Source organism: Alternaria viburni (assembly GCF_023758015.1).
Source record: "Alternaria viburni strain BMP 2772 chromosome Unknown scaffold_8, whole genome shotgun sequence".
Lineage (NCBI taxonomy): Eukaryota > Fungi > Ascomycota > Dothideomycetes > Pleosporales > Pleosporaceae > Alternaria > Alternaria viburni.
This window is the reverse complement of record NW_026055777.1, coordinates 585,795-609,474: the sequence shown is the minus strand read 5'-3', so window position 1 is coordinate 609,474 and position 23,680 is coordinate 585,795. Positions and strand designations below refer to the sequence as shown.

At 52.9% G+C, this 23,680-nt stretch overlaps 9 protein-coding genes across 9 annotated transcripts; 5 read left to right on the top strand and 4 right to left on the bottom strand.

Moving 5' to 3' along the window:
* Nucleotides 1-186: 186 nt before the first annotated feature.
* On the bottom strand, nt 187-1,892 carry J4E79_004639 (uncharacterized protein; the record flags this gene model as incomplete). Its single annotated transcript, XM_049353522.1, has 5 exons — nt 187-422; nt 497-864; nt 913-1,173; nt 1,227-1,593; nt 1,646-1,892. The coding sequence occupies 5 exons, from the start codon at nt 1,890-1,892 to the stop codon at nt 187-189; spliced, it is 1,479 nt and encodes a 492-aa protein (XP_049211970.1).
* A 911-nt stretch (nt 1,893-2,803) lies between these two features.
* Nucleotides 2,804-4,292, top strand: J4E79_004638 (uncharacterized protein; the record flags this gene model as incomplete). The annotated part of the gene is made up of 4 exons (XM_049353521.1): nt 2,804-3,085; nt 3,145-3,567; nt 3,615-4,030; nt 4,088-4,292. The coding sequence occupies 4 exons, from the start codon at nt 2,804-2,806 to the stop codon at nt 4,290-4,292; spliced, it is 1,326 nt and encodes a 441-aa protein (XP_049211969.1).
* Nucleotides 4,293-5,728: 1,436 nt separating this feature from the next.
* Nucleotides 5,729-7,124, bottom strand: J4E79_004637 (uncharacterized protein; the record flags this gene model as incomplete). The annotated part of the gene is made up of 3 exons (XM_049353520.1): nt 5,729-5,812; nt 5,863-6,991; nt 7,045-7,124. The coding sequence occupies 3 exons, from the start codon at nt 7,122-7,124 to the stop codon at nt 5,729-5,731; spliced, it is 1,293 nt and encodes a 430-aa protein (XP_049211968.1).
* A 635-nt stretch (nt 7,125-7,759) lies between these two features.
* J4E79_004636 (uncharacterized protein) lies at nt 7,760-9,136 on the top strand (the record flags this gene model as incomplete). The annotated part of the gene is made up of 3 exons (XM_049353519.1): nt 7,760-7,994; nt 8,087-8,548; nt 8,598-9,136. 3 exons carry the CDS (start codon nt 7,760-7,762, stop codon nt 9,134-9,136), a joined length of 1,236 nt encoding a protein of 411 aa, XP_049211967.1.
* A 495-nt stretch (nt 9,137-9,631) lies between these two features.
* J4E79_004635 (uncharacterized protein) lies at nt 9,632-10,412 on the bottom strand (the record flags this gene model as incomplete). Its single annotated transcript, XM_049353518.1, is given in 3 exon segments — nt 9,632-9,645; nt 9,665-9,813; nt 10,105-10,412. 3 exon segments carry the CDS (start codon nt 10,410-10,412, stop codon nt 9,632-9,634), a joined length of 471 nt encoding a protein of 156 aa, XP_049211966.1.
* Nucleotides 10,413-14,156: 3,744 nt separating this feature from the next.
* RPS18 (ribosomal 40S subunit protein S18B) lies at nt 14,157-15,159 on the top strand (the record flags this gene model as incomplete). The annotated part of the gene is made up of 4 exons (XM_049353517.1): nt 14,157-14,160; nt 14,309-14,333; nt 14,670-14,875; nt 14,927-15,159. The coding sequence occupies 4 exons, from the start codon at nt 14,157-14,159 to the stop codon at nt 15,157-15,159; spliced, it is 468 nt and encodes a 155-aa protein (XP_049211965.1).
* A 2,674-nt stretch (nt 15,160-17,833) lies between these two features.
* J4E79_004633 (uncharacterized protein) lies at nt 17,834-18,783 on the bottom strand (the record flags this gene model as incomplete). The annotated part of the gene is made up of 2 exons (XM_049353516.1): nt 17,834-18,660; nt 18,711-18,783. 2 exons carry the CDS (start codon nt 18,781-18,783, stop codon nt 17,834-17,836), a joined length of 900 nt encoding a protein of 299 aa, XP_049211964.1.
* Nucleotides 18,784-19,395: 612 nt separating this feature from the next.
* J4E79_004632 (uncharacterized protein) lies at nt 19,396-21,084 on the top strand (the record flags this gene model as incomplete). The annotated part of the gene is made up of 2 exons (XM_049353515.1): nt 19,396-19,873; nt 19,925-21,084. 2 exons carry the CDS (start codon nt 19,396-19,398, stop codon nt 21,082-21,084), a joined length of 1,638 nt encoding a protein of 545 aa, XP_049211963.1.
* A 682-nt stretch (nt 21,085-21,766) lies between these two features.
* Nucleotides 21,767-23,680, top strand: J4E79_004631 (uncharacterized protein; the record flags this gene model as incomplete). Its single annotated transcript, XM_049353514.1, has 1 exon — nt 21,767-23,680. The coding sequence occupies one exon, from the start codon at nt 21,767-21,769 to the stop codon at nt 23,678-23,680; it is 1,914 nt and encodes a 637-aa protein (XP_049211962.1).

The window sequence follows — 23,680 nt, the reverse complement described above, 5'->3', positions numbered from 1 at the left end:
CACCCAGAGTGTTGCTATCCTATATGCCAGGAATCAACTATGCATATTTAGTTGCAATGTCACACAGCTGGTGCATATGTCAGATGGCAATGTCGAACCCGTCTCTGGCATTGTATTGACTTTATACTACGAGGGCATAGAGAATTCCATTCCAATCTCATCGAGATATCGTTAACTAAACAGGCCTTATACCTTGGTCTCGACGTTCACATTACCGATCTTCTTCTCTTCGCGGTACTGCTCTTCCGCAATCACATCAGCGGGGATGCGATCTGGCGTCTGGTTCACCAGTACCAGCATCGGACCCAGCGCAAGTGCCATCAAGCCAAAAGTGACGCAGAAGCCGATGAGAGGGGATGTCTTGATTTGGGTGTTCATTCCGTAGGAGATGGCTTGTCCGATGGCCTCGAGACAGCGGAAAGCTGCACCATTACGTACGTTTGCTGTATATCATCAGCGACTGAATCAAGAGGACTTTCTGAATGAGGAGACATACCTTGAGCGTCTGTTGCGAAAGAAGAGAGTAGCCAGTACATGTAAGATTGCGACAGAGGACCAGTCGTCTGCACAAAGAAGTATGGCAAGAAAGAACGCGCATACAGCGAGTCATCCCAGTCGATCTTGCCTGGGTCATTGCTGTTGAACCCGACTTGCATGACGATGGACCAAATGTAGACACCGAGGTTGAGAAGCACGACGGTAAAGAGACCGATCTGTGCACGACGACGCTGGCTAACACCCTTGAGATCGAGTATGAAACCCAGACCGAAACAACCGACGATACAGAAGAATGGCGAGATGAGGGAGGAAAGAGCGCGGGCGCGGACGCTAAAGTAGGTTCCAAGATAGGTCGACCATGTCCCACTGATAGCCGATTAGCTGCTGCTCCTTTATGATCGTGCGTTGACTGACCTGTAGAAGAACGACCATATGGCCCAGAATGCGGAAAGCAAAATAAGCTTCGACGTCATCGTGATCTTGATCTGCTTGAACTCCATAATGGTACCGATCTTCTCAGAGACGAGGATACGCGTTCCGTCTGAGCGTACGACTCGTTCAAGAGGTGAGATGAGGAAGGCGAATGGCAAGGCCATACATTCGATGATCAAAAAGGCGACGTAGGTATCTGGCGTTACTCCTCCTTCGACACCTTTCTCGTGGTTCTTTGACAGACTGTGACACAGATTTTAGCTGCTGCGAACTGGGCTCCAGTCTGCAGAACTCACTTGATAGCACCACCGACAAGCTGTCCCAAGTTTCTAGCAACGATCCAAAGAGCGAGGTACTTGCCACGAGATCCAGCTGGCGCGAGTGACATTATAGTTCCGGATTCTGCAACATACCAAGCACCGGTCCCGATACCAGTTATGAAGCCGCCCAAGATCAAGTACCATTGGTTTCCGAACTTGGAGTTGCAGTAGTAGGAAGAGCCGCGGATTGGAAACGAGCAGGCGCCGATGACCAAAGCCCATTTCGTTCCGAGTTTGTTGACGATGGGTCCTCCGAGAGCACAACAGACGGCAAGCATGGTGTAGTTGACAGCGGTCGCGATGTTCGAAGTCTGGGGAGTAGCGAGACCACCTCCGCCAAGGCCTGCAAACTTATCAATTCCAAGTACCGTTTCATGAGCTCAAAGACGACTTACCAGCAATAGCATCAGCCATCGCAGGACCGCAGAAAGCCTGCACACTGAGTAGCAGCATCTGCGTCAAGCTGTGCTGCCATATTCTCTTCCACTTTGGAACTGTTCTAGCATACTCTTCCATGTTGATTCTCTCGTCGGCGACATCGTATGTTGGAGGAGCGTTGAGCGGGTCGTTGCCCTTTGTGCGGAGCGCATCGTCGTCGCCGCCGGCATGTGTGTTGGGAGGAGCAGCGTCGAACTTAGACATCTTGAAATACTCTTACTGGGAAGACCAAAAACGATACGGAGCAGATGCGACTGAGCTTCGAGCTGAGGCGAGATCAAAGGCATCGCACGCGACCTTTATATACACCATGTCCCTCCCGCACACATCTACCTCCTACCGTCTGTCCGCGCGACCAGCATCGGCTTATCTGTGGATCCCGGAACTATGTTACCCCAAGCTGGGGTAAACGAGTCGTTCCCGTCCAGCTGATAGTGACTTGTGGAGTCAATCGCTCCGGTGATAGACCGGTTTCCGAGGGAAAGGGCTGTTTAGATGAGAGTGTAGACTAGGCTGGATATGGAAGTGCGAACAGTTTGGAAAAGTGGAGGTTGGGAACTAATGTGATTAAGGAATGGTAAGCTTGCGCTAGACATGGTTGCGAGGCTTCGATGTCGGGTTGATGCAAGGCGTGAGTCAGCTGTTCAGGTGCTCCGCGGGTTGAGGGCGAGTTTTATAGAGAAGAGGTTTGTTGATATCGCCCTTTGGCTGCATAGACCCGGTTTCGTTATCGCAATGTCAAGCATGGAAGGTCGTGGCCCTGCTTCATCCCCAAACCGGGCAGAATCGGAGAAACCGCCCGGGCTTGACGCATCGCTGACGTCCGCCAGCCTAACCCCGTTTGGAAGGGGTAACAGTCGGGGATCGCCAAGCGAGAACGGCCGCGATACTTGGGACGTCAGGCCTCAATTACTCAATCAAAACCTCGCGTGCTCGCATCTGGCGCGTGGAGAATGCGTCGCCATCGTGTCACCGTGCTGGTGGCGTGTGCAGCCTCTAGGGATACTTAACCGGCGGGATTACATCGTGGGTCGTTACTGATAACGACTTCCGGCAGCGCCTCCCCATTCCAACACGCGAGCCATTTCAAGCGCGATAGACTTTGATAGTTCAGCATGGCACCGTCGCGAGAGACTACGTCCGTCATCGTTGCTGGTGGTGGCGGGACGATAGGGTCGTCGACAGCCCTACATCTCGTACGCTCAGGATACAAACCTTCAAACATCACAGTGCTAGACACGTACCCAATACCATCGTCACAATCGGCTGGAAATGACTTGAACAAGATCATGGGCATCCGCTTGCGGAACAAAGTGGACTTACAGTTGAGTCTGGAGGCGAGACAGATGTGGAAAGAAGACGATCTGTTCAAAGAATATTTTCACAACACCGGTCGAGTGAGTATTTCAAGCGCAACCTAGCAAGAAATATATTTAGAGACTAATGGTATTTGCAGCTTGACTGCGCCCACAGTGAAAAGGGTCTCAAGGACCTCAAGCAAGCTTACCAGGCTCTTCTCGACGCGGGTGCTGGCCTAGAGACGACAACAGAATGGCTAGATTCGGAGGACGAGATCTTGAAGAAGATCCCACTCCTAGATCGCGAACAGATCAAAGGTTGGAAAGCTGTCTATAGCGATGACGGCGGCTGGCTTGCTGCAGCAAAGGCCATCGATGCCATTGGTGGGTATCTGCGCGATCAAGGCGTCAAATTCGGCTTCGGTGGAGCAGGATCCTTCAAGCAGCCTCTTTTGGCTGAAGGTGTGTGCGTTGGTGTTGAAACGGTGGATGGCACAAGGTATTACGCTGACAAGGTGGTTCTTGCGGCTGGTGCATGGAGTCCCGTGCTTGTCGATCTGCAAGACCAGTGTGTTTCGAAGGTATGTTATTTCAGCTCAGCTAACTACTTCCAAATTAACGTCTTCAGGCATGGGTATATGCCCACATTCAACTCTCTCCCAGCGAAGCCGCAGAGTACAAGAACGTCCCTGTAGTCTACAACGGTGACGTGGGCTTCTTCTTCGAGCCTGATGAACACGGCGTCATCAAAGTCTGCGACGAATTTCCAGGCTTCACACGCTTCAAGCAACATCAGCCTTTTGGCGCATCGGCACCAAAGCGCATCTCGGTACCTAGATCTGCTGCGAAGCATCCCACAGATACCTATCCGGATGCCTCCGAGGTCAGCATCCGCAAAGCTATTGCGACGTTCCTGCCAAAGTTCACAGACAAAGAGTTGTTCAACAGACATCTGTGTTGGTGTACAGACACAGCAGATGCGGCACTTTTGATGTGCGAACATCCTGATTGGAAGAATTTCGTGCTTGCTACCGGAGATAGCGGGTGAGTTTCTTCCTCGTTACGAATGCTGTTTTGCTGAGTTACTGACCTGATATGTAGCCATACCTTCAAGCTACTTCCAAACATTGGTAAGCATGTGGTCGAGTTACTCGAAGGTACACTGGCAGATGACCTCGCGCATGCATGGAGATGGCGTCCTGGTACTGGTGATGCGCTGAAGTCAAGAAGGGCGGCTCGTGCGAAGGACCTCGCGGACATGCCAGGATGGAACCACGATGGTGAGGCGCCTAGGTCGAAATTGTAATGATGTGCAAACGAAGATGGAAGACAGGGCAGTCTAATTCGGAAGGTGGTATGAATCTAGTGCGCATCCTCCTACGTATCTCCACGTCGTGCCTTATCTCCGGAGGTTTTGACTCAGACAAGGCGGTTGAGTCATCTTCAATACTCGCCTTATCTTTATCAGCTTCTGCCTAATAGTACTGGAGTTGAATAAAGGCCCTCACAATCCAACTGGCAATCCAAGAATCTGCAGTCTTCTATTCAACACCTATCGAGCTCAAGATGGCTGCCGAACTCGACGCCGCCTATATTGCTCGTCTTTCCTTGCACGATCCTCGTAACTTCAGCATCCAGCACGCCCAAACCCTCCACCGTATAAGGCTCCTCCAGCAATGGAATATCTCTTATGGCTCGAGGGTGCTCGAATTAGGGTGCGGGCAGGGAGATTGTACGACTGTCCTTGCTTGCGCCGTTGGCGAGCAAAGGAGCGTAGTGGCCGTCGATCCAGCAGACTTGGGTTATGGTAAGTCCTTCCGAACTATTTTTTTTTCTTGCTTTCCTGGTAGGCGTATAGACGTAGTGGGTTTATGACCTTTTAGGTTCTCCGTATACCCTCGGCCAAGCACAAGATCACATCTCACAAGGACCGCTCGGAAAACAAATCACGTGGATTCAACAACCCCCCCTGGAATATCTCTCTTCCCTTCCCATATCGTCTTCTATCTCTTCGGCACTCACCAGCAGCGACAAAGCTTTTGACGCGACAGTGCTCGCCCACTGTCTATGGTACTTCCCCACCCCCTCGCTCATCCTCTCCACCTTCCGTGCCATCAGACAGCACAGCAAGCGTCTTCTCCTTTCTGAATGGTCTTTGATAGCGACACATCCATCTGCTCAGCCTCATGTACTAGCAGCACTTACGCAGGCAGCGCTGGAGTGCCGTAAAGGCAACAGCATCTCGAATGTTCGCACTGTCTTGGGCCCAAAACGACTCATCGAGCTGGCTTTAGCGGCCGGGTGGCAGCTGGAGAACGAGACGCGCGTGCAGAGTGACGAGGGACTGATGGATGGACAATGGGAAGTCTCCGCTTGCCTCTCTCCCTCTTTTGAGAGAGAGATAGAGGTGAATGTGAAGGATGAGAGGGAACGGGGAGTTATTTTTGCGTTGCGAGATGTATGTGAGGCAAGCCTAGAAGGCATCCAGGGGGGCAGAATGGGAGTCAGGGCGATGGATGTCTGGGTTGCCAGCTTTGTTTGATCTAGCAAGTTGAGCACACGGTCGGGGGACCAAGTTAAATCCCATTACCATTTACCGCCTACTCTACATGACGATTCTAGTGATACATGTACCTTCACGCACAAGAAATAGATTAGAGGATACCTGGAAAACACATGAAGCTAGTAACGACGGACAGATGGAGTCAAACTTTGTGTGCGCTGCCAAGACGTGCCTTGTAGTTATACGCTGGCTCTAGCAGACTCAGCGGCCTTGCGAGAATCTCGCATGACAGACTCAAGGTTCTTTCGCATGATTCGCAGTGTCTACGATTGGTATGAGCTTGGTCTCTCGCTGAAAATAATGGACCACTTACCCGTTTGCATCGCTGCCGAAACGGACCCCGCGGCATCTCTTTGATCTCTTTGGCCTTCATCTCCAGCCACTCTTCTGGAGTACCCGCAGTGAGGTAGTAGTTGAGTTGTTCGGAGAATACGTCTGCATCGTAATCTTCGGTTGTGCTGAAGAAGTCGTAGCCTAGAACTTTGACATCCATGTTGGCCTCGCGAATCATCAAGAATACTGGTTTGATGGTTTCGAGAGCCTGGAAGAGGGCCAGATTCCATTGCATATCTGACTCCAGATATATCTCAACACTGAGTTCTTGACGATCTCTCAGCATCAGCAGACTCTTCATGTTGTCGTACAATGCCCTGCATGCTATCCATTTTCCTGAATAGATATTACCATAGTCCTCATCGATCGTGATGACGAGACGTCGTATAGCATCCTTGAACGAGAATGCCATGGAACCAAAGCGGTCGCGTTCAAGGTAGGCGCGGACATAGCGATAGTCAAGCTCAACGTTTGAAAGGTCCTTGAAGTACGTGGTTGCAGCTTCAGATGCGAACTCCTCGCCCACCAACGCGGCGTTTGCGAAACGTGGCACAGGGAGATATTGTACTCCTGTGCCAGCTTCGTCGGCGGAATGATATTTGGGGACAAATGAGATAGCGTCGTTTAGGCTTCTGATGTGCTCTTCTGTCCACTGATAGTTGTATATCTGGTCTCGCAGTTCGCGAGGGAGCTTCTGGAGGATGATTGCCGTGAATGATTGGCATAGCTGCAGATCTGCGCAGGCCGCAGCGACCTGATAGATAGGGCGCTCGACGGCCTCTCTTTCTCTCATGAGATGACATAGCTCGGGATCGCGCTCAAAAAAATACTTGATCTTCTCACGTCTAAGTGCTGCTTCCTGCACGGCAAGGCGCTCTTCTCGCAGTTCAAGCCCATCATATCCTGGTACGTCGGTGTGCATGAACCAATCCCAATCGTCGGTTCCGTTTACAGATCGCATGATCTGGTCCTGCCTCGTTTGGACATTTTTCTGGATTTTGTTGTAGCTTGGAACGAGTTTCTTGCCTTGATCGTAGAGACCAAGAACACGAGAACGATCTCCAGCATTCAGACCCCAGAGCCGATGGTCAATGGCTGGGTCTGATAGCCTAGGAAGTTTTAGCAAGACGAGACGGACGTATAGAGCCGAGCAGCATCGTACGCAGGCGGTTGTCTCGCTGCTGTCGAGTCGGACCGATGTGGCACCAAAGTCGCCTTGAACTCCATCTCGTGGCCAGACATGTCGCTCGCAAGAGTGCTACAGAAAGAGGATGAAATTGAAGGATGAAATTGAAGGATGAAATTGAAGGATGAGATTCTGTTTATGAATTGTTCACTTGTCCTTGCCACATATTAGGCCTCCTGCTGCTGAGCAGGCAGCAGACACTGCCCAGGTGTACTTGATTCGATTTTGGAGTAGTCGCTGCGGCCTACGCCAGCCTCAGGCACGTCGCATAGCGCATGGATCCCGTCAACGATATCCCATGAAGTATGAACATGTCAGGATCCTCGGTGTTGCGACAGCGGTTTCCTGCTGCATTCCGGCTAGTCCCGAAGGAGGCTTACAGCGCCTACGTCATTCACGAGTTGGAGACAGGCACGACTCCACTAAATCCTCATGCAACCAGCCTCGAGCAGGATTCTTGTGAGCCCGCACCGAAAATGCGCCGTTGCATCCATGAATGGTCTGACCTTGTTCATCCGCGCGCAAAGGGCTGGCCTAACCACCGCGCATCGCACTACACCGTTGACAACGTCCCAACCATCATCGGACGCTACCAAGACGGAACCAGCATAGCTACGCTTGCCTATAGTGGACCTCCCGCAGCCATCGCGTGAGCGCGCCTGCCTTTGCGACAACGACTCTGGACCACGACATGGCGCAACAATTCCTCGCTGACCGCAATGGCTGGCTGTCGTTCCGGAGCAGCACGCCCGTGCTGTACATCACAGCCGAAGACGCCGAGTTCGACATCGAGACTATGAAGGCGTGGCGCGACGAGGGCTTCATTGTCGAATACATCCCTATGGGCAAAGGTGGCAAGCAATACGTGCAGACGCTTCACAAGCTGGGGGACAAGATGGGCATTGGGGAACGCTACGCAATCGTGGGTATACAGCCCTTTCACACTCTGGCGCATGTCACGAGTATACGTGCTCTGCGCCAGCACCCTCCGACTCATGTACTGACCATGGCTCTGTAGCATTCGGTGACGCTGCAGCCGTATGTCTAGACGTCTACTCGGAACCCAAAACCGCCACCTCGAAACTCTGCTCCCTCATCGCCTACTATCCGTCCTCCATTCCCGATACACGTCACCGCTTCACATCGTCCTTTCGCGTGCTCGTACATCTAGCCGAGGGCACATCCGGAAACGACATCACCGTTGGTGTGACGCGTCGCCCCGAAGTTCTTGGCATACAAGGCAAGCGACGGACGGTGCAGAAGCGCGTCACGCACGGTATTGGCGCGGGAGGCTTACAGGACAAGATACTGTATCCGTGCTTCACATACGAGGGCGTTGATGCAGGCTTTGCAGAGCACGATCTAGATGAATACGACGCCGTGGCCGACGCTATCGCATGGAGCAGGAGTTTGAGCACTGTTCGAAAGGGCTTCAGCGCCGAGGTAGATCTGGAGCGGCTATGGGAGGAAAACGAAGAGCGTATGCATGGCGACCAATCGTATCTATTGTAAAAGCTAACACTCAACAGAAAAGTACCGCGGAAAATCGCTCGATAAGATCCTCGAAACCTATACCAAAACCCCGACACCATACGTCAACTTTACTCCGACTATGACCGGGGCAAGCGGCCATCCAGATCTCAAGCGCTTCTACCGCGACTACTTTCTCAAAACGGCCCCACCATCAATGCACATGCGCCTCATCTCGCGCACAATAGGCGTCGATCGAATAGTAGACGAACTTTACATCCAGTTCAAACACACATGCCAGATGCCCTGGATTCTTCCTGGCGTTGCACCAACAAACCAGAAAGTCGAGATAGTCGTGGTGAGCATCGTGGGATTCAGAGCTGGAAAGATATGGTGCGAGAGGTTTTACTGGGACCAGGCTTCTGTGCTTTTCCAGGTCGGCCTCATGGATCCTGAAGAGGTGCCTAAGGAGTTCAAGAAGAAGGATGACAATGAAGATGGTGGGCTCGAGATGCTACCAGTTAGTGGAAGTGAGGCAGCGAGGAAGGTTATGGATGTGGAGAGTGAAGAATTTAATGACATGATTGATGACTGGTGAGAATAACGGACATCGCGGTGTAGTTTTGGTAAGTCAATGTTGGCCGTTCTGGCTTGACCAACTCTACATTATATTTGAATAATAAACAGCATGATCAAGAATGGCTCTCCATGAACTCCCATCAACCTCGTCTTCATTGTAAGGCTACAGACAATGAAACGCGCAGCCGATATATACCCTTGCGTACGCTTTCAAGATTCTGAAAAATTGCATCATCCGATACGGCTTTATTCTCCCTTGCACTCTTCAGCCCTGACTACCCGTTAGCACTCAGCGCTTCACACGACCAAGCTGATCTCACCTTCCACAAGATGGCCCTAGTAGAACTCATAGACAGAATCATACAAGCCGTTAAGCCCTGCGTTTCTAAACCGCTGAGGTATATAGGCATTCGATGGTGGCTCGCGGATCCTATGTACACCGTCACGTATCGAGTATGTAGGCCGGTGTGGTACGTCAAAGTCGTCGTCGTACGCCTCATACGCGTCATCTTGTTCATCGTATGTACGCTGGAGGAGTTGTGCATACTCTCGATCCTGATCCTCTTGGCGTCTCCGATGGGCACGAGAAGGTTGTGCTCGGTCTCGCAGCGCTTGCCAAACGCTACGGGATGAATGGCGGTCTCGTCCGTCCGTAAGCCGTTGCATATCAGTACGGCCGATTGGTTCGCGGGTGGCCTGGTGAGTGTCGCCTCTATCGTTTCCCGTTCGACGTGCTGCATCGGCTATCCTACGGGTATCCTGAGCCTGTGGATGATGTTCTGGGTTTCGCTGCAGGCGCTTCCGAGCACGAGGAGTAGCGGACCGGTCATCTGCACCATTCCGTCGAAGTAGACCTAGCTTGACCCCAGCCTGTCCGGGTAGTCGCAGTAGAGAGGCCACAAGACGTTCTGATCGAGACACTAGCCACCTCATACGCTGACTTACTAGCACATCCCAATCGGATTGACGGGCTATAACGCGCATAACCTTAGAGGGTACTTGCACTGGTCGCTGCTGGGGTGGTTGGACCCGTTGCTCTTGGGGTTCTTGACTCCATCGGACCATGCTGTCTTCTCGAATGAAGTCTGTCGGTACTTGGACCCGTCCTTGCTCGGGTTCTTGGCTCCATCGAACGATGTTGTCTTCTCGAAGGAAATCTGTCCGTACTTGGACCGGTCGCTGCTGGGGTTCTTGGCTCCACCGAACCATGTTGTCCTCTCGAATGAACTCTGCCAGTACTTCCATTGGTAGCTGTGGGATCCCTTGGCTTGTTGGGACAGTAGTCTCTTCTCCATGTAGAGGCGCGCGGCAATTAGGACACAAACCATTGCCACTTTCGATCCAACGTTTTACGCATTTTTCGCCGAAGATATGATGGCATTCGAGAATTATAGGGGGGTGATTGGCGTCGTATCCTTCCATGCATATGGCACATTCGAGAGACTCGAGGGAAGAGAGGAAGGCCTGTGCATCCGTTGGTTGCGTCATGGTGTTGGTTGAGATGGCACGCAAGAGAAATAAGTGCTGGCTAATCCCACCCAACTGTGGAGGCGAAAGAAATGCTTGGAGAGTCGACTCTAAGTACAGCTGAGTAGCTGGGAGCTGCAGTCTCCCTCGTGCACGACCTCTTTGGCGTAGACTTTCACTCAGCCCTGAATCACATCATGAGCCAAACTATTTTCACTGGGACTGGCGCAAGCAGTACAACCCTTGAAGCAGTCACGATAGATTAAAAGATGAGATGAATGTTGACAAACGGGTCTTCTCGAAGATCGCGAAAGGCAAGCAGAGTGATCTATTTGTATACATTTGTGCTGAAAGAAAACTAAGAAACAGCATATCGTGGGGCGTGATGGTGATTTAAGGAATGCATCCGAGGCTATCTGGCTCGTAAGACCAGGGAAAGCTCGTGCAGCGTTAAAATGAAATGACCTAAGAGACCGTGGTAACTCGCCGTAGCATCGTATACGAAGGTGAAATTGACGAGTGAAGAGCCCCTGAGTTCCGGGTCTTGCGGAGCCTCGCAGACATATCGAGACTTCAACCCTGTGATCTCACATCTGCTTCGGGGCTCGGTGGCGATCCGGTAGGCGAGCTAGCGTGTTCCGGTATATCGCTCCGCTCGGTCTCCATCGCCACTGGCAGCTGAACTCTCGACCCTCCTAGCTCTGTATCGTATAAATAGGACGCCCGATTCATCGAGTTACGAGATAGGCGATTGCTTGCACGCGCCCTCCCCATAGCGATATTTCTGATAGCACCGCCAGTCGCTGCCGAGTCTATCGATAGTCGAACCTCCGCCCTGTTCCGAGCATACTGCTGCCATTCGTGCACAATACTGTACATCGAAAGAGGGCGCGAAGACTCAGATCCGCGGCGATCTCGATGTAAGGTATCGATCAGTAATTGGTGTGTGGTAGGAGCGATACTGATTCGTTCAACAACGGTTTCGGCGTCTGATAAATTCGCTTCGCTCATGCTCAGTGGACGATTATGGAAAGTCTGCGTACTTCCCCGAAAGACGTCCCAGTAGTCGTGAGTGCCAAAAGTGTTTCCAACGAAAGCCAAGGCAGAATGACGTCTGGTAAGTGGACGATGAGACAACAGCGAATCTTCCGAAAGGTTTGCCTGCGTTCCACTATTGATCATGACTGGGTCACTGATCGGAACAGTGGACACGGCATACTGTGTTCTGAAGTCTGTTAGTTGCCTGCGGCCCCATTCCCAACGCTCTTGTGGAGATAAAGCATGGATCGCCTCAAGGTCGAGATCTTGGAGCGAAACCAGCGCATTCGTTGCGGCAGCTGACCGGTCGCGGACATTAGGAGACTCCTGAGTTGATTCGCCTTGGAGGTCGACGTGAGTCTCTGTAGACTCAGCCAGGGATTCCGAGTTTTCCACGATGGGCGCTATACCAGCCGGTAAAGATCCCCCGACTTGGCGATGGCGATCTTGGTCGGAGCTACTCTCAGGGAACCTTGTAACTGGGGGACTGGGCTTTGATTTGCGTAGTCGTGCTGTAAGCCTCATACTGAGGCGAGAGAAGGCCTGCCGACCTTTGGACCAAGCGTTTTGGCGGAATGTCGCATACCTCTGGCCACCCGAGCGGATATGGCTGAGACCTGAAGCTTGTTCCCCATTACTGGATTCAACAGACACTGGCCCTGGGTGACTGCCGATGGATGCTGGGTGTTGCTGGGTGTCTCTCTGAGCGGTTGACCGTACAGATGTCTCCCGGGATGGACCGGCCGGTGTGCTTTCCGGTATGACGGTAAGAGTGGGAGATAGTGTGGCGATAGGAGTGGCAGACTGTATAGCCCGAACCAGAGTTTTGCGGAAATCAGCCTCAGCTGCAAGCGTCTCCGGCTCTAGACTCTTTGTAGAGAGAAGAGACAGGCGCGTGCCATTGAGTTTTCCGAAGGCCAACCACAATTTCTGGCATTTGTGGCAATACACATCACCGAATTCAGTAGAGTCGCCCGAAACCTGAACATGCACCTGTACAGATCTGTGGTGATGATGGCAGGTCGAACAGTTTCCACTGAGGTTCAGTGCCCAACGGCCTTCGGATAATCGTGGGACACTTTCGACGGAGGAGATCGTGTCATGTCTGGTAAGCTCGACGACGGGTGCGGTTCCAGTAGTAAGTTCATCATTGGTGAACGATCCGTCTGTAATAATGTGGGCCCGAGAATCCATCTTTGGAAGAAATGTCCGGGTCGTTGTCAGGGCTAAGCGATGAACCGGCTTCCACGACTGTGTTGCCCAGAAGAGTTCTTCGCCTGATGCATAGGATGATCCGGTCAGACAAATACAGTGACCGAATTGAGTAGAGTCAGTATAGTGTGAGAGTGTATCCGTGGCTCAAGGTCGAATCAGTCTAGGGTAGGCTGTATGGATAAGTTGGATGAGGCTGTGAAGTGCTGTCTTTACAAATACACACGGGTGTAGCGGAGCTTTTAACAGCCAGGCATACATGTGGCTGCAAGGCAGCTACAGCCACAGATACTGTGTGCCTACTTCCAGGCACCATACATCCTGGCAAATGACTTGACGATGTGGGAAAAGTGTTGAGGTCGAACGGTGGCGCAGCACGCTTAGAGATGCTTCGCCTCATAACGAACCTATGGAGGTCGATAGAGTTGGGGCGGGAACTGCAAACTGTGACGTAGGAAACGTGTGAAATTCACCGAGAGAATACGGTGAGGTAGTCCCCATGATAGACAAAGAGCTTGCTAAAAGTGCTTCCAAAGGCCGTCCTGGATAAAATAAGCATCGAGACGATACCGAGCGCGACCTCTGGTACACGCGAAGTACGACACGAAGACGTACTACGCGGAGGACTGGATGCGATTGAACGTGCTAGCCTTGAATCACAGGCAGCACTCGTGATCGAGACATAGCTATCGTGCCTTCACTGTTAGGTCATGTCGTTGCTTTTTCCTGTTGTTCCGTAAGCATGCCCAAATGCGTGCGAAAGAGACGTGTGCATTGCCAGGCAGCGCGTCGCCTGCTCGCGCACACAGCCCCAAACTGTCCGCACTGGGACTGCATGGGTGACGACGGGAGAACTATGGCGGCAGGAGCGGTGAAGGAAGACGTCACACGCGAGTGCATTGACCGATAGTTTGCGAGATGAATTATATCGCGCGCGAGCGATGGGCGGCACGCAAAGCACACAAATTGCAAGAGCACAGCTCATGCGAGGAAGGGACTGAGTCGGTGTGAGCAGGTCGTCGTCTACTCTGCAGCCTCAAGCCCCATGGAATCCAGACGCACATGAACTCCAACAGCAAAATAGAATCCCAGGATGTCTCCCTCTGCTCACAATGCAGTTGGCGCCTCACTCTTCCCACATGGCCCCGGGGGGTAGACAGAGGAGCGGAGTGGTTTTGCCAGCGGAGGCCCGAAGCGGTTAGAACGCTCGCACGTGCCATTTCCCTTGGCAAGCCAACACTCGCAAGCGAGAACGATCGAAATTCCTCCCACTGTAAGAGCATCGACAACACCACATCGACGACGTACGACAAGCCGCCATCATGTGTGAGTATACCCGGATTCTATCGACTCATATCAGTTGTTGCGACCCTGGCTTTGATCGCGCCGAGTGTGCCTCACCCAGCGCGTGGAGTGGGGTCGCAATAATTGATGTTCAGACACTCGTAATAGAGGCATGCTGACAACTTTCCAGCGCTCGTCTCCGGAGAGAAGTCTAAGTACGTTCATACAAGAGCCTGCGATTCCCCGTTCAGCCCTCGGCTTCCTTCGCATCGAACCGCCTAGTCCTATGAGTCCACACGACCTCGCAGCCGCCTTCCAGTCCGACAGCACTCAGAAGCCAATGGGAGGGAATAGAGTAGACAATCGTACGCACCAGGCGTTGCAGAAAGATGAAGGGAACTATCTGTGCAAGGGGAAGCTTTGTTGTGCTGTTCGGGCTGGAGTGGCCAATTGCGATGGCTGATGGTTTTCGGATTGCGGAGGTCTACGCATAGAGGCGGCGCACAAACGGAGGCATATTCGCACCACAAGAGCAGTGCTGACTTTACCAGCTTCCAATACATCATCCGTTTGTTGAACACGAACGTCGATGGCAAGCAGAAGGTCATGTACGCCTTGACCAAGATCACGGGTGTCGGTCGCCGATACTCCAACTTGGTCTGCAAGAAGGCCGATGTCGATCTGTCCAAGCGCGCTGGTGACCTCACCTCCGAAGAGCTTGAGCGTATCGTTACCATCATCCAGAACCCCCTCCAGTGTACGCCACGACCATCTCTCTAACATGGATAATGACGCTGACACCCTGCAGACAAGATCCCCGCCTGGTTCCTCAACAGGCAGCGCGATATTGTCGATGGCAAGAACAGCCAGGTCCTCGCCAACGGTGTCGCCTCCAAGCTCCGTGATGATCTCGAGCGCTTGAAGAAGATCCGCGCTCACCGTGGTCTCCGTCACTACTGGGGCCTCCGTGTCCGTGGTCAGCACTCAAAGACCACCGGTCGTCGCGGCCGAACCGTCGGTGTCTCCAAGAAGAAGGGTTAAAGGTTTTCGCATGCGCTGGGCAGCTGGGGCTGGAACATGCCTTTACGAAATGGGTGGTGCACTTACGGTGTTTATCAAACGGCTTTCATTGGCTTTCACACTTACACTTCATGCGGCAATGCACGATATGAGGTGAGGTGATGCGGCACGGTTAGGGTTGGCCGAATACAGCCTGTACCAAAATCACACATTCAAATTTCGACTTGTTCCATCATGATGCGTATTCGCTCTCGACAGTCAAGGGTTCCGCATCAGTCATGTGAGGGAGCTTATTGTGTGGCGCCTAGAATAGGCTAGTGATTGGCGACGAGGACTAACATCGCTTTGCGCCCACACTCCGCTCACGAGGCACCACGTCACACAACGACCACGCTTCGGCGCACTAGAGTGTTCTGAGTGCTGGTTCTTGTACTGAGTGGACATTGTCATCGGCACGATCCGCTAACGGCGTCTAGGCTGGTCACACCTGCTTTCCAAAGGGCACATTGGACAAACCCACGAATCATGATCCCCATCGAAGCTGCGGCACCTGGCGAATCTTGGGTGCGAGACAGGCCTTCCTATCCTCCATACTCTCCCAATCAATTATCCCAGTCCAAAGCAACCTATTCTACTCGATTTATCAAGCGCCAAGTGTGGAGTGCGTTGTGTCCCGCACATGCTGCAACATTTCAACCTCGCGATCGTCGGCATCTGCAGTGCCAGTGCGTCCTGCTCGATGGTACGCCTTCCCCGCTATTTACGCCTCTCTCACAGGACGTGACTCGGAAGGCCCGTAAAGTCTTCCTTACGGCGCCGAAGTCGTGGCATGGTTGCATATTTCACCTGCAGGGCCAGTGAAAGGGCCGCATGGCTGAGGTGAGTACTGTGGATATAACCCTTCCTGAAAGCGCGGGCTTTCGCTAGGCCGTCGGAAGGTCTCTTCTTTGCGTTTCCTCTTTTCGTATTGAGTTTCTTGTCCGGTCGCAGTCAGCGCTCGATTATGACGACACTTATCCGGACTCCTTCGCCCAAGTTGCGCATACGATCGTTGTCCTTCGACTCGCCCTCTTCGCGTATCACTGACACGCCCCTTGACGATGGGCCTCTGTCAAAATCAACGGGCTCGCTCATTACACTCTCAAGCTACGATGCCATCAAAGCCGCCGCACAGGAAGCGTTACGCTCCGTCAGAATGCTACTACCCCTGAATACCAAACTGAGCGATGATTCAATGTTTTCCGACGCATCCAGCCCCGCCTCCTCAGCAGCAAGTTCTCCCAGCTCGGCTGGAGGCGGTATAGAACTGTCCACCCCACCACTGTCCTCGTCCCGTCGTCAACGCCCACGTCCTCACCCTCTACAATTCGCACAACCGACGAGCCATGAGAATGCAGTCGTCCCGGGACCAACCTCACCATTTCTCTACCAAGATACAAGTTATGCAATGTACTCGCCGTGGCTGGTTCGTGTAGTACTAGACATGTACGACGTCAGGGGACTGGACTGGATGGCCATTGCGGATCCAATTGAGCGGGTATGGGGCGTACAAACTAGTAGCGCTGATGTCCTTGGGATCCTGAGTGACAATGGGCGTGTGCTCAATCGGCGCTGGTGGGACTGAGCAAGCGACTGAAAACGTTGCTGCAGGGATGAGGAGACGCACTGAGCGCGCTCGATGTCATCTGAGATGAACCGCAGTGTACGGCGGGGATGCGAGCGCTTTCATTGCCTCTCGGTCTTTACTTTCGCTATTTCTTACTTGTTGTGTACCGGCGCTCCGTTCTCAACGCATGTTTCAGGTACGGCATTTGCATGGTAACGATTACGACTCACGACTCTTATTCACGAACGCACTGCGAAAACGAGTGCGTCGTTCAGATGATAACGAGGAAGCACGAAGCACAACTTAACGATGACATATTTACGAACTCACGATTAGCATACATGAAATGTAAAACTACAATCATGAAGCAAAACTGTTCCGCATATTCGCAATTAGTTCTTCTTAGTGATACAAAAGGTGATAAAACTAGATCTTACCAAGTATCCGGTCGGTATACTGTGAAGGGATCTAATTAACCTGCTCAGGTTCATGAGGCCCGGTACCCGGGCTTGACTGCCCCACGCAAATTTGCATGCGGGAGGATGCAAGATCATGCAGCTCTCGAACAGCTGTCCCGCAGCGAGTGGCTCAGCGACGATGCATCGGGACCATTGCAGATAGCAGTCTGAAGAGGGGAAGTTTGGGAAGACATGACGACACAGCGAATGAGAAGCGAAGTCGTGGTGCGTCTTGTGAGGCTTACGATTTGCATGGAATAGGTACAGGGATGACAGTCGTATGCATTGGAAACCACAAGCCGCTACCCATGAACTTGCTCTACTACATATCATAGTGCAGTGCCTACGGCGAGATCTATGATGATTTGCGATGGTCTCTGACTCTGACGCTCCGGCGGATGGAAGCATATAACGCATTTCCCTTGGTGGTGTAGCCCGAAGCGGCATTTCGTGGACTTGGAAAGACGTGCAGGAGGACTGCAGTCGCCCTGTTCCTTGCAATCCATAGAACAGAGTGTTTACCCCTCGCGGGTGTATGGAAGCGCCTTTTGCACAGGCGTTCCTGTCCTTATACAACAGCACGTGAGGACGAGCATGCTGCGCGACGCGTGCTGGCAAGACGTGTCACCACTCAGTCGTCGGCACCGACAGCCATCTCGAGAACCTCGACATTGCCCCTTCCTTTTGTTTGGCCCTCAATCAGCTCGTTCAGACCCTTGAAGGCTCCAGGCTCAACGAGACCCACTGCCTCCCACTCGGCGCCTATTGTGTCTTGACTCTCGATCTTCTCCATGAAGGCCAATATCGCATCCTTAACAGTACCGGTAGTTCCCTTCTCTTCAGTGCCCGCTGGCGCCTTGGGCGCAGTCTTTATGGATTGCTTGAGGACGGACGTCGGACAGGTGACGCGCAGTTTCATCTGCATGCGGGCGACAGGTATCGGCTGGTGGGCGATGAGGGCCTTCATGGCGAATAGCGCCTGCGACTTGGCTGACTTGTTCGTAACGATGCCGGTCCACTTGGGCAGTTCCTTCGCTTTGGCTTTGTCCTCACCATCTTCCTTGCTCTCGCCCTTGTCTCCCTGTTGCGTCGCCGCTGCCGAGCTCAGTTGATCCAGCGCCTTCTCGATCATGCCTGTGGTGTAGACGCGCTTCGTCTTGGGGTCCACGAGTTTTCCCGCCACGATATCGATGACTTCATTCTTGGTTCGCTCCAACTCGGCGTTGCGCTCCTTCTCGCCTACTTGCAGCTCGCCGTGGTCTAATATGTCGGTGATGATGTCTTCGAGCGACTTTTTGGGGAAGGCCTTTTCGAGATCGGCTTTGGGTGCGACTTGGCCTTTGGATACGTTGAGGAAGACATTCTCGATTTGCAGTACGTTGGAGATGTCCTTCTCGATTTTATTGCGCCATTCGAGGACCTTGTTCTTGTAGCATGCGATTTCGAAGCGCTTCTTGCCTGCTGGTCGTTAGTGCACAGAGGCATAGACATGGGCGGGGGTTGCGCACCCTTCTTCATGCGCACCAGCGAGACGTTGGTGAGTCTGATCTGGTTTGACGGCTGGAACACTCCGACAGGCATTTTGGCGGATTATGGGGGTTGATATGGGTATAGTGTTGACTGAAGTGCAGGTGTTTGGCGCAAGTTGCAAAAGTTGCATTCCATTTTGGTGGGGTCTGCCGCCGATGACATGCGCAGGTTCACTCACTACGATCCCACGCGCGCTAAGCCCAATCCGGACCACATGCATGCAGGTCCGGCTCTAGCTTCCCGGTCCGCAGAGAGAGCTCGGCAGCAGCATCTCGCCACGGCTTCCATCTCAAGGTGCCTGGAATGAGGCGACTGGCGTAATGATGTCTATGATCCAAGTCCCCGGCCGTCTGGTGTCCTGCCACAGGCGCCGATCAACGCTATCGTGAAACGCTAAGCCGGGCATGTGATGCTGGCCCCGGGGAGCTTGGACTCCAGCCACGCTGATAAGCTGTCGGGATGCGTCATGCTCCGTTGCCTGGACAAGCCGCGCCTCCTCCACACGAGCTATCCATAGCTCGACTTAACTCCACCCATCCCATCTCTCTTCCATCCTTTCTTCCTCCCCCATCACTCATCGCCTGCTTCTTCATTAAAACGTAGAGGCACCCTTCTCATCTACTTCATTTACCGCTAGAGCTCCGGAAGCTCAGCACCGCCATCATGAAGGTCGCTGCCTCGGCGCTCCTCGTTGGAGCTGCTTCGGCCGCTGTTGGAACCCAGCAGCAACAGGTCCTGAAGTTCCCCGACTCGTTCAGCGAGCTCAAGGAGTCCTCATGGACCAAGCCTCTCCAAAACCTCGAGGAGAGCCTCAAGTCGCTCACCGGCGAGGCTCGCGCCGTCTGGGACGAGGTCGCCATGATGTTCCCCGAGAGCTTTGAGAAGGCCGCTTTCTTCTCCGAGCCCAAGCCGCACACGCGCAAGGCCGATAGTGAGTGGGACCACATCGTCAAGGGCGCCGACATCCAGAGCGTCTGGGTCGAGAACGAGAACGGCGAGAAGGAGCGCGAGATCGACGGCAAGCTCGAGCAATACAGCTTGAGGGCCAAGAAGGTCGACCCCAGCGTCCTCGGCGTCGACAAGGTCAAGCAGTACTCCGGCTACCTTGATGACGACGAGGAGGACAAGCACCTCTTCTACTGTGAGTACCTGCATGACCACCACAAACACACCTGTGTCTAACGTATCCCAGGGTTCTTCGAGTCGCGCAACGACCCCAAGAACGACCCCGTAGTGCTCTGGCTCAATGGCGGACCTGGCTGCTCCTCGCTGACTGGTCTGTTCATGGAGCTCGGCCCTGCTTCCATCACCAAGGACCAGAAGGTCAAGCACAACCCCTACTCGTGGAACGCCAACGCCTCCGTCATCTTCCTTGACCAGCCCGTCAACGTCGGATACTCATACTCGAGCGGCTCAGTCAGCAACACTGTCGCTGCAGGCAAGGACATCTACGCCCTGCTCACCCTCTTCTTCAAGCAGTTCCCCGAGTACTCTCACCAGAGCTTCCACATCTCGGGAGAGTCGTACGCCGGTCACTACATCCCCGTCTTCGCCTCCGAGATCCTGTCCCACAAGAACCGCAACATCAACCTCCAGTCCGTCCTCATCGGTAACGGTCTGACCGATGGCCTTACTCAGTACGAGTACTACCGCCCCATGGCCTGCGGTGAGGGTGGCTGGCCCGCTGTCCTTGATGAGTCTCAGTGCCAGTCCATGGACAACGCCTACCCCCGTTGCGCCAGCCTCATTGAGAACTGCTACAACTCCGAGTCCGTCTGGTCCTGCGTGCCTGCCTCGATCTACTGTAACAACGCTATGATCGGTCCTTACCAACGCACCGGTCAGAATGTCTACGATGTCCGCAAGCCTTGCGGCAGCAACTCTCTCTGCTACGACGAGCTTGACTGGATACAGGGCTACCTCAACAAGAAGGAGGTCATGAAGGCCGTCGGCGCTGAGGTCTCCAACTACGAGTCTTGCAACTTCGACATCAACCGCAACTTCCTCCTTCAGGGTGACTGGATGAAGCCCTTCCACCGCGTCGTTCCCGGCATCCTCGAGAAGATTCCCGTCCTCATCTACGCTGGTGACGCCGACTACATCTGCAACTGGCTAGGTAACAAGGCTTGGACTGAGGCGCTTGAGTGGCCCGGTGCCAAGGGCTTCAAGAAGGCCGAGATGGAGGACTTCAAGATCGACGGCGACGGCAAGACTGTTGGCCAGGTCAAGTCCAGTGGCAACTTCACCTTCATGAAGCTCCACGCTGGTGGCCACATGGTTCCTTACGACCAGCCTGAGGCGTCGCTTGAGATGCTCAACAGGTGGTTGTCTGGTGACTTCTGGGAGTCGTAGATACTTTCCATGTAGATTAGCTTGGTTGAGATTGTCATGTAGGAAACCGATTCGCAATGATTGGAAGGATTCCCGTTCGTTGCTTGTATCATACGGGCTTTATTTGCTTCGTGTTATCAGGAACCAATACAAATAAACGATCACATCCAACTATCATCCGCCATGCTCATTTCATCAGTGTCTGTTTTATATAAATCCAACATTATCACGTGCCCACTGTCGCTACCCACGATTATATTCAACTTCGTCAACTGTGGCTTTTCAATATTGCAAATGATAGTAGCACTGGTGGTGTGTTTAGGAGTGAAAGTAGAAAAGATATTGGTACGCGATGAGATTTTCGGTTCACTTGTTCCGCTCTGACGTAATTCCCAGGTACCCTTCACATGCGTCTTTATCGATGTCATGTCCAAACCTTTCACTTGGTAAGGGCAGCAGTATTTGCAGGGGTCTGAGAATCGCCATTACCAAGGCACTCATCACTCACCTTCTCCACGCTTCGAGCAGTGGTTGTTGTTTACGTCCATTCAATACTTCACTTTTCCCCCAATACGCATAAAAATATACTTCCTTAGTACCATAGCACCCACCTGAGTACTTCAGCCTACAAGGATTCTTCTCAACTCACATTCGCCACCAACCTTACTACCGAAAGACTGAATTTTCAAAGCCTACCACCAACATGACATCAAAACGCAAAGCCACCGACTCGCAGAATGACGGTCTTGCCTCGACACCAAAGCGTCCGAGAGTAGCAGCGACAAAGGAGCCGCGAAGACAACCTCCCAACGTCGCCGGTAATGGGGATGCTAAAACCACGAGTGCTCCTTCTCTCCTACAAACACGGCCCTGGCTCACGCGTGCTCAACCGATATCCGAACAAGATCTCTTCATACTGCACTGTCGCGACAATCTGGTTCCCGGCGCGACTGGGCCAAAAGACTGGCATGTCCTGGCCGAAGAGTTTAACGCACGATTCGACCACGAGTTGAAGAAGCCACTGGCCTATAACACGTTGAGTAAGCGATGTGGAGCCGCGAGGAAGTTGTTTTTGAAGAACAACCCGGAATATGCCGGGGTGTGCGTTTACCCAGTTCCTCAAGTAGAAACTGGGACAGAGGAAAGATCTGGAGGCCCAGACACAGTGGACTCTGATAGAGATGACAGTGAAAGCGATACGACGGATGAGGATGCAGATGCCATGCCAAACGGCAAGACCGCGGAACCGCAAGGAGGATCTGCTACTCAACATCTGGAAACCCCTGTCGCAACACTGCCAGCCCACAAACTCCCGACGCCTGTATCATCCAGCCCGCCGGCCCGTCATGAACATTCCTCTACTTCCAAAATTACCACTCTCTCGCCTGGTTCCTTCAACCCCTCTACCGTGGAAGAAAGCTACATACCGCCTAATACCCGCGCAAAATTCCACCTCCAGCAGCGCACAGACGAAAGAGTCACATTTCGCTTCTCCGACCCACACGAACCAAGCCTAGCCAGCGAAGATGCACAATACGTCGATACAAACACGCTGCTTTCCATCTCACCATTCTACGCTCGAACATCAGCAGAAGATCCCAGGAATACCGTCATCACTGTACCAGATTACATTGCTATACGAACAGTGAACATCTTCATTCAGCTCATCTCGCCGGAACGCGCAAATGAGCTGCCCACACACTATCTCTGGTCAGCCAAAAAATATGTCCCAGGCGTGTACGATCGCTATGGCGCTATACGTGTGGAGAAAATCATCTGGACTGTAGACGCGCTTCTCGATCTTTTGCTTTTCGCGCAGTGGATGGAAGTGTACTGGATCGTCGACATGGTGGTCGATCGACTGCACTTCCTGTTTGCCGAAGAAGCGCGATGTGAAGACATCTTTGCAGACATGGGTAAGCCTGTCGATGGCTACGTTAATATTGCTGGGCGGCAGGTGTTCGTTGGAAGTAAACTGCCACCCGTGGACAATACGCTGGCTCGCGTGACGGCCAAGGACTTTGAGAGAGACTTCATGGTACTGTTAGCCGAGATGTCAGCAAGTACGCCCGTATGGAGATTTCTCGCAGACTTGCTCTACGCATTAGGCGAGGAGGTGAAAAGCGCTGAATGGTTTCCGGCCTTGTCAAAAGACGTACAACGTATATTGTCTCAACCGGAAGAAAACTATCTTGACGCAACGACTGCGCGAAAGGAGTTTTGCGCGCGATATCACCATCATGCAGTAGGCTCGGAAACTTGCTACACAGCCCACCGCGTCCATTCGGCTACCCATAACATCGATGCTCTATATGCTGATTCGTCTCCGAAAGCGCTGATTCGTCTCTCCGAAGGACTTGACTCAACGAGTAGTCTGACTAGCATCATGTACTCCAGCACTGGCAATGCCAGTAAGTTGAAGCAGGACAACTCGACACAATCTATGCTAGACACAGAGAAGATGGTATTGGACATGGAAGGTCGTCTATACGAGGCGAAGATGGCGATGCAGAAAGCGCGAGTCGCTGGTGAAGATGAGAAGAAGGCTGCCACGGAGGAAGCGAACAGGATCGCGCGGTCGATGTACAGTCACGAGGCGTCCGCGAAGGGGCAGTGA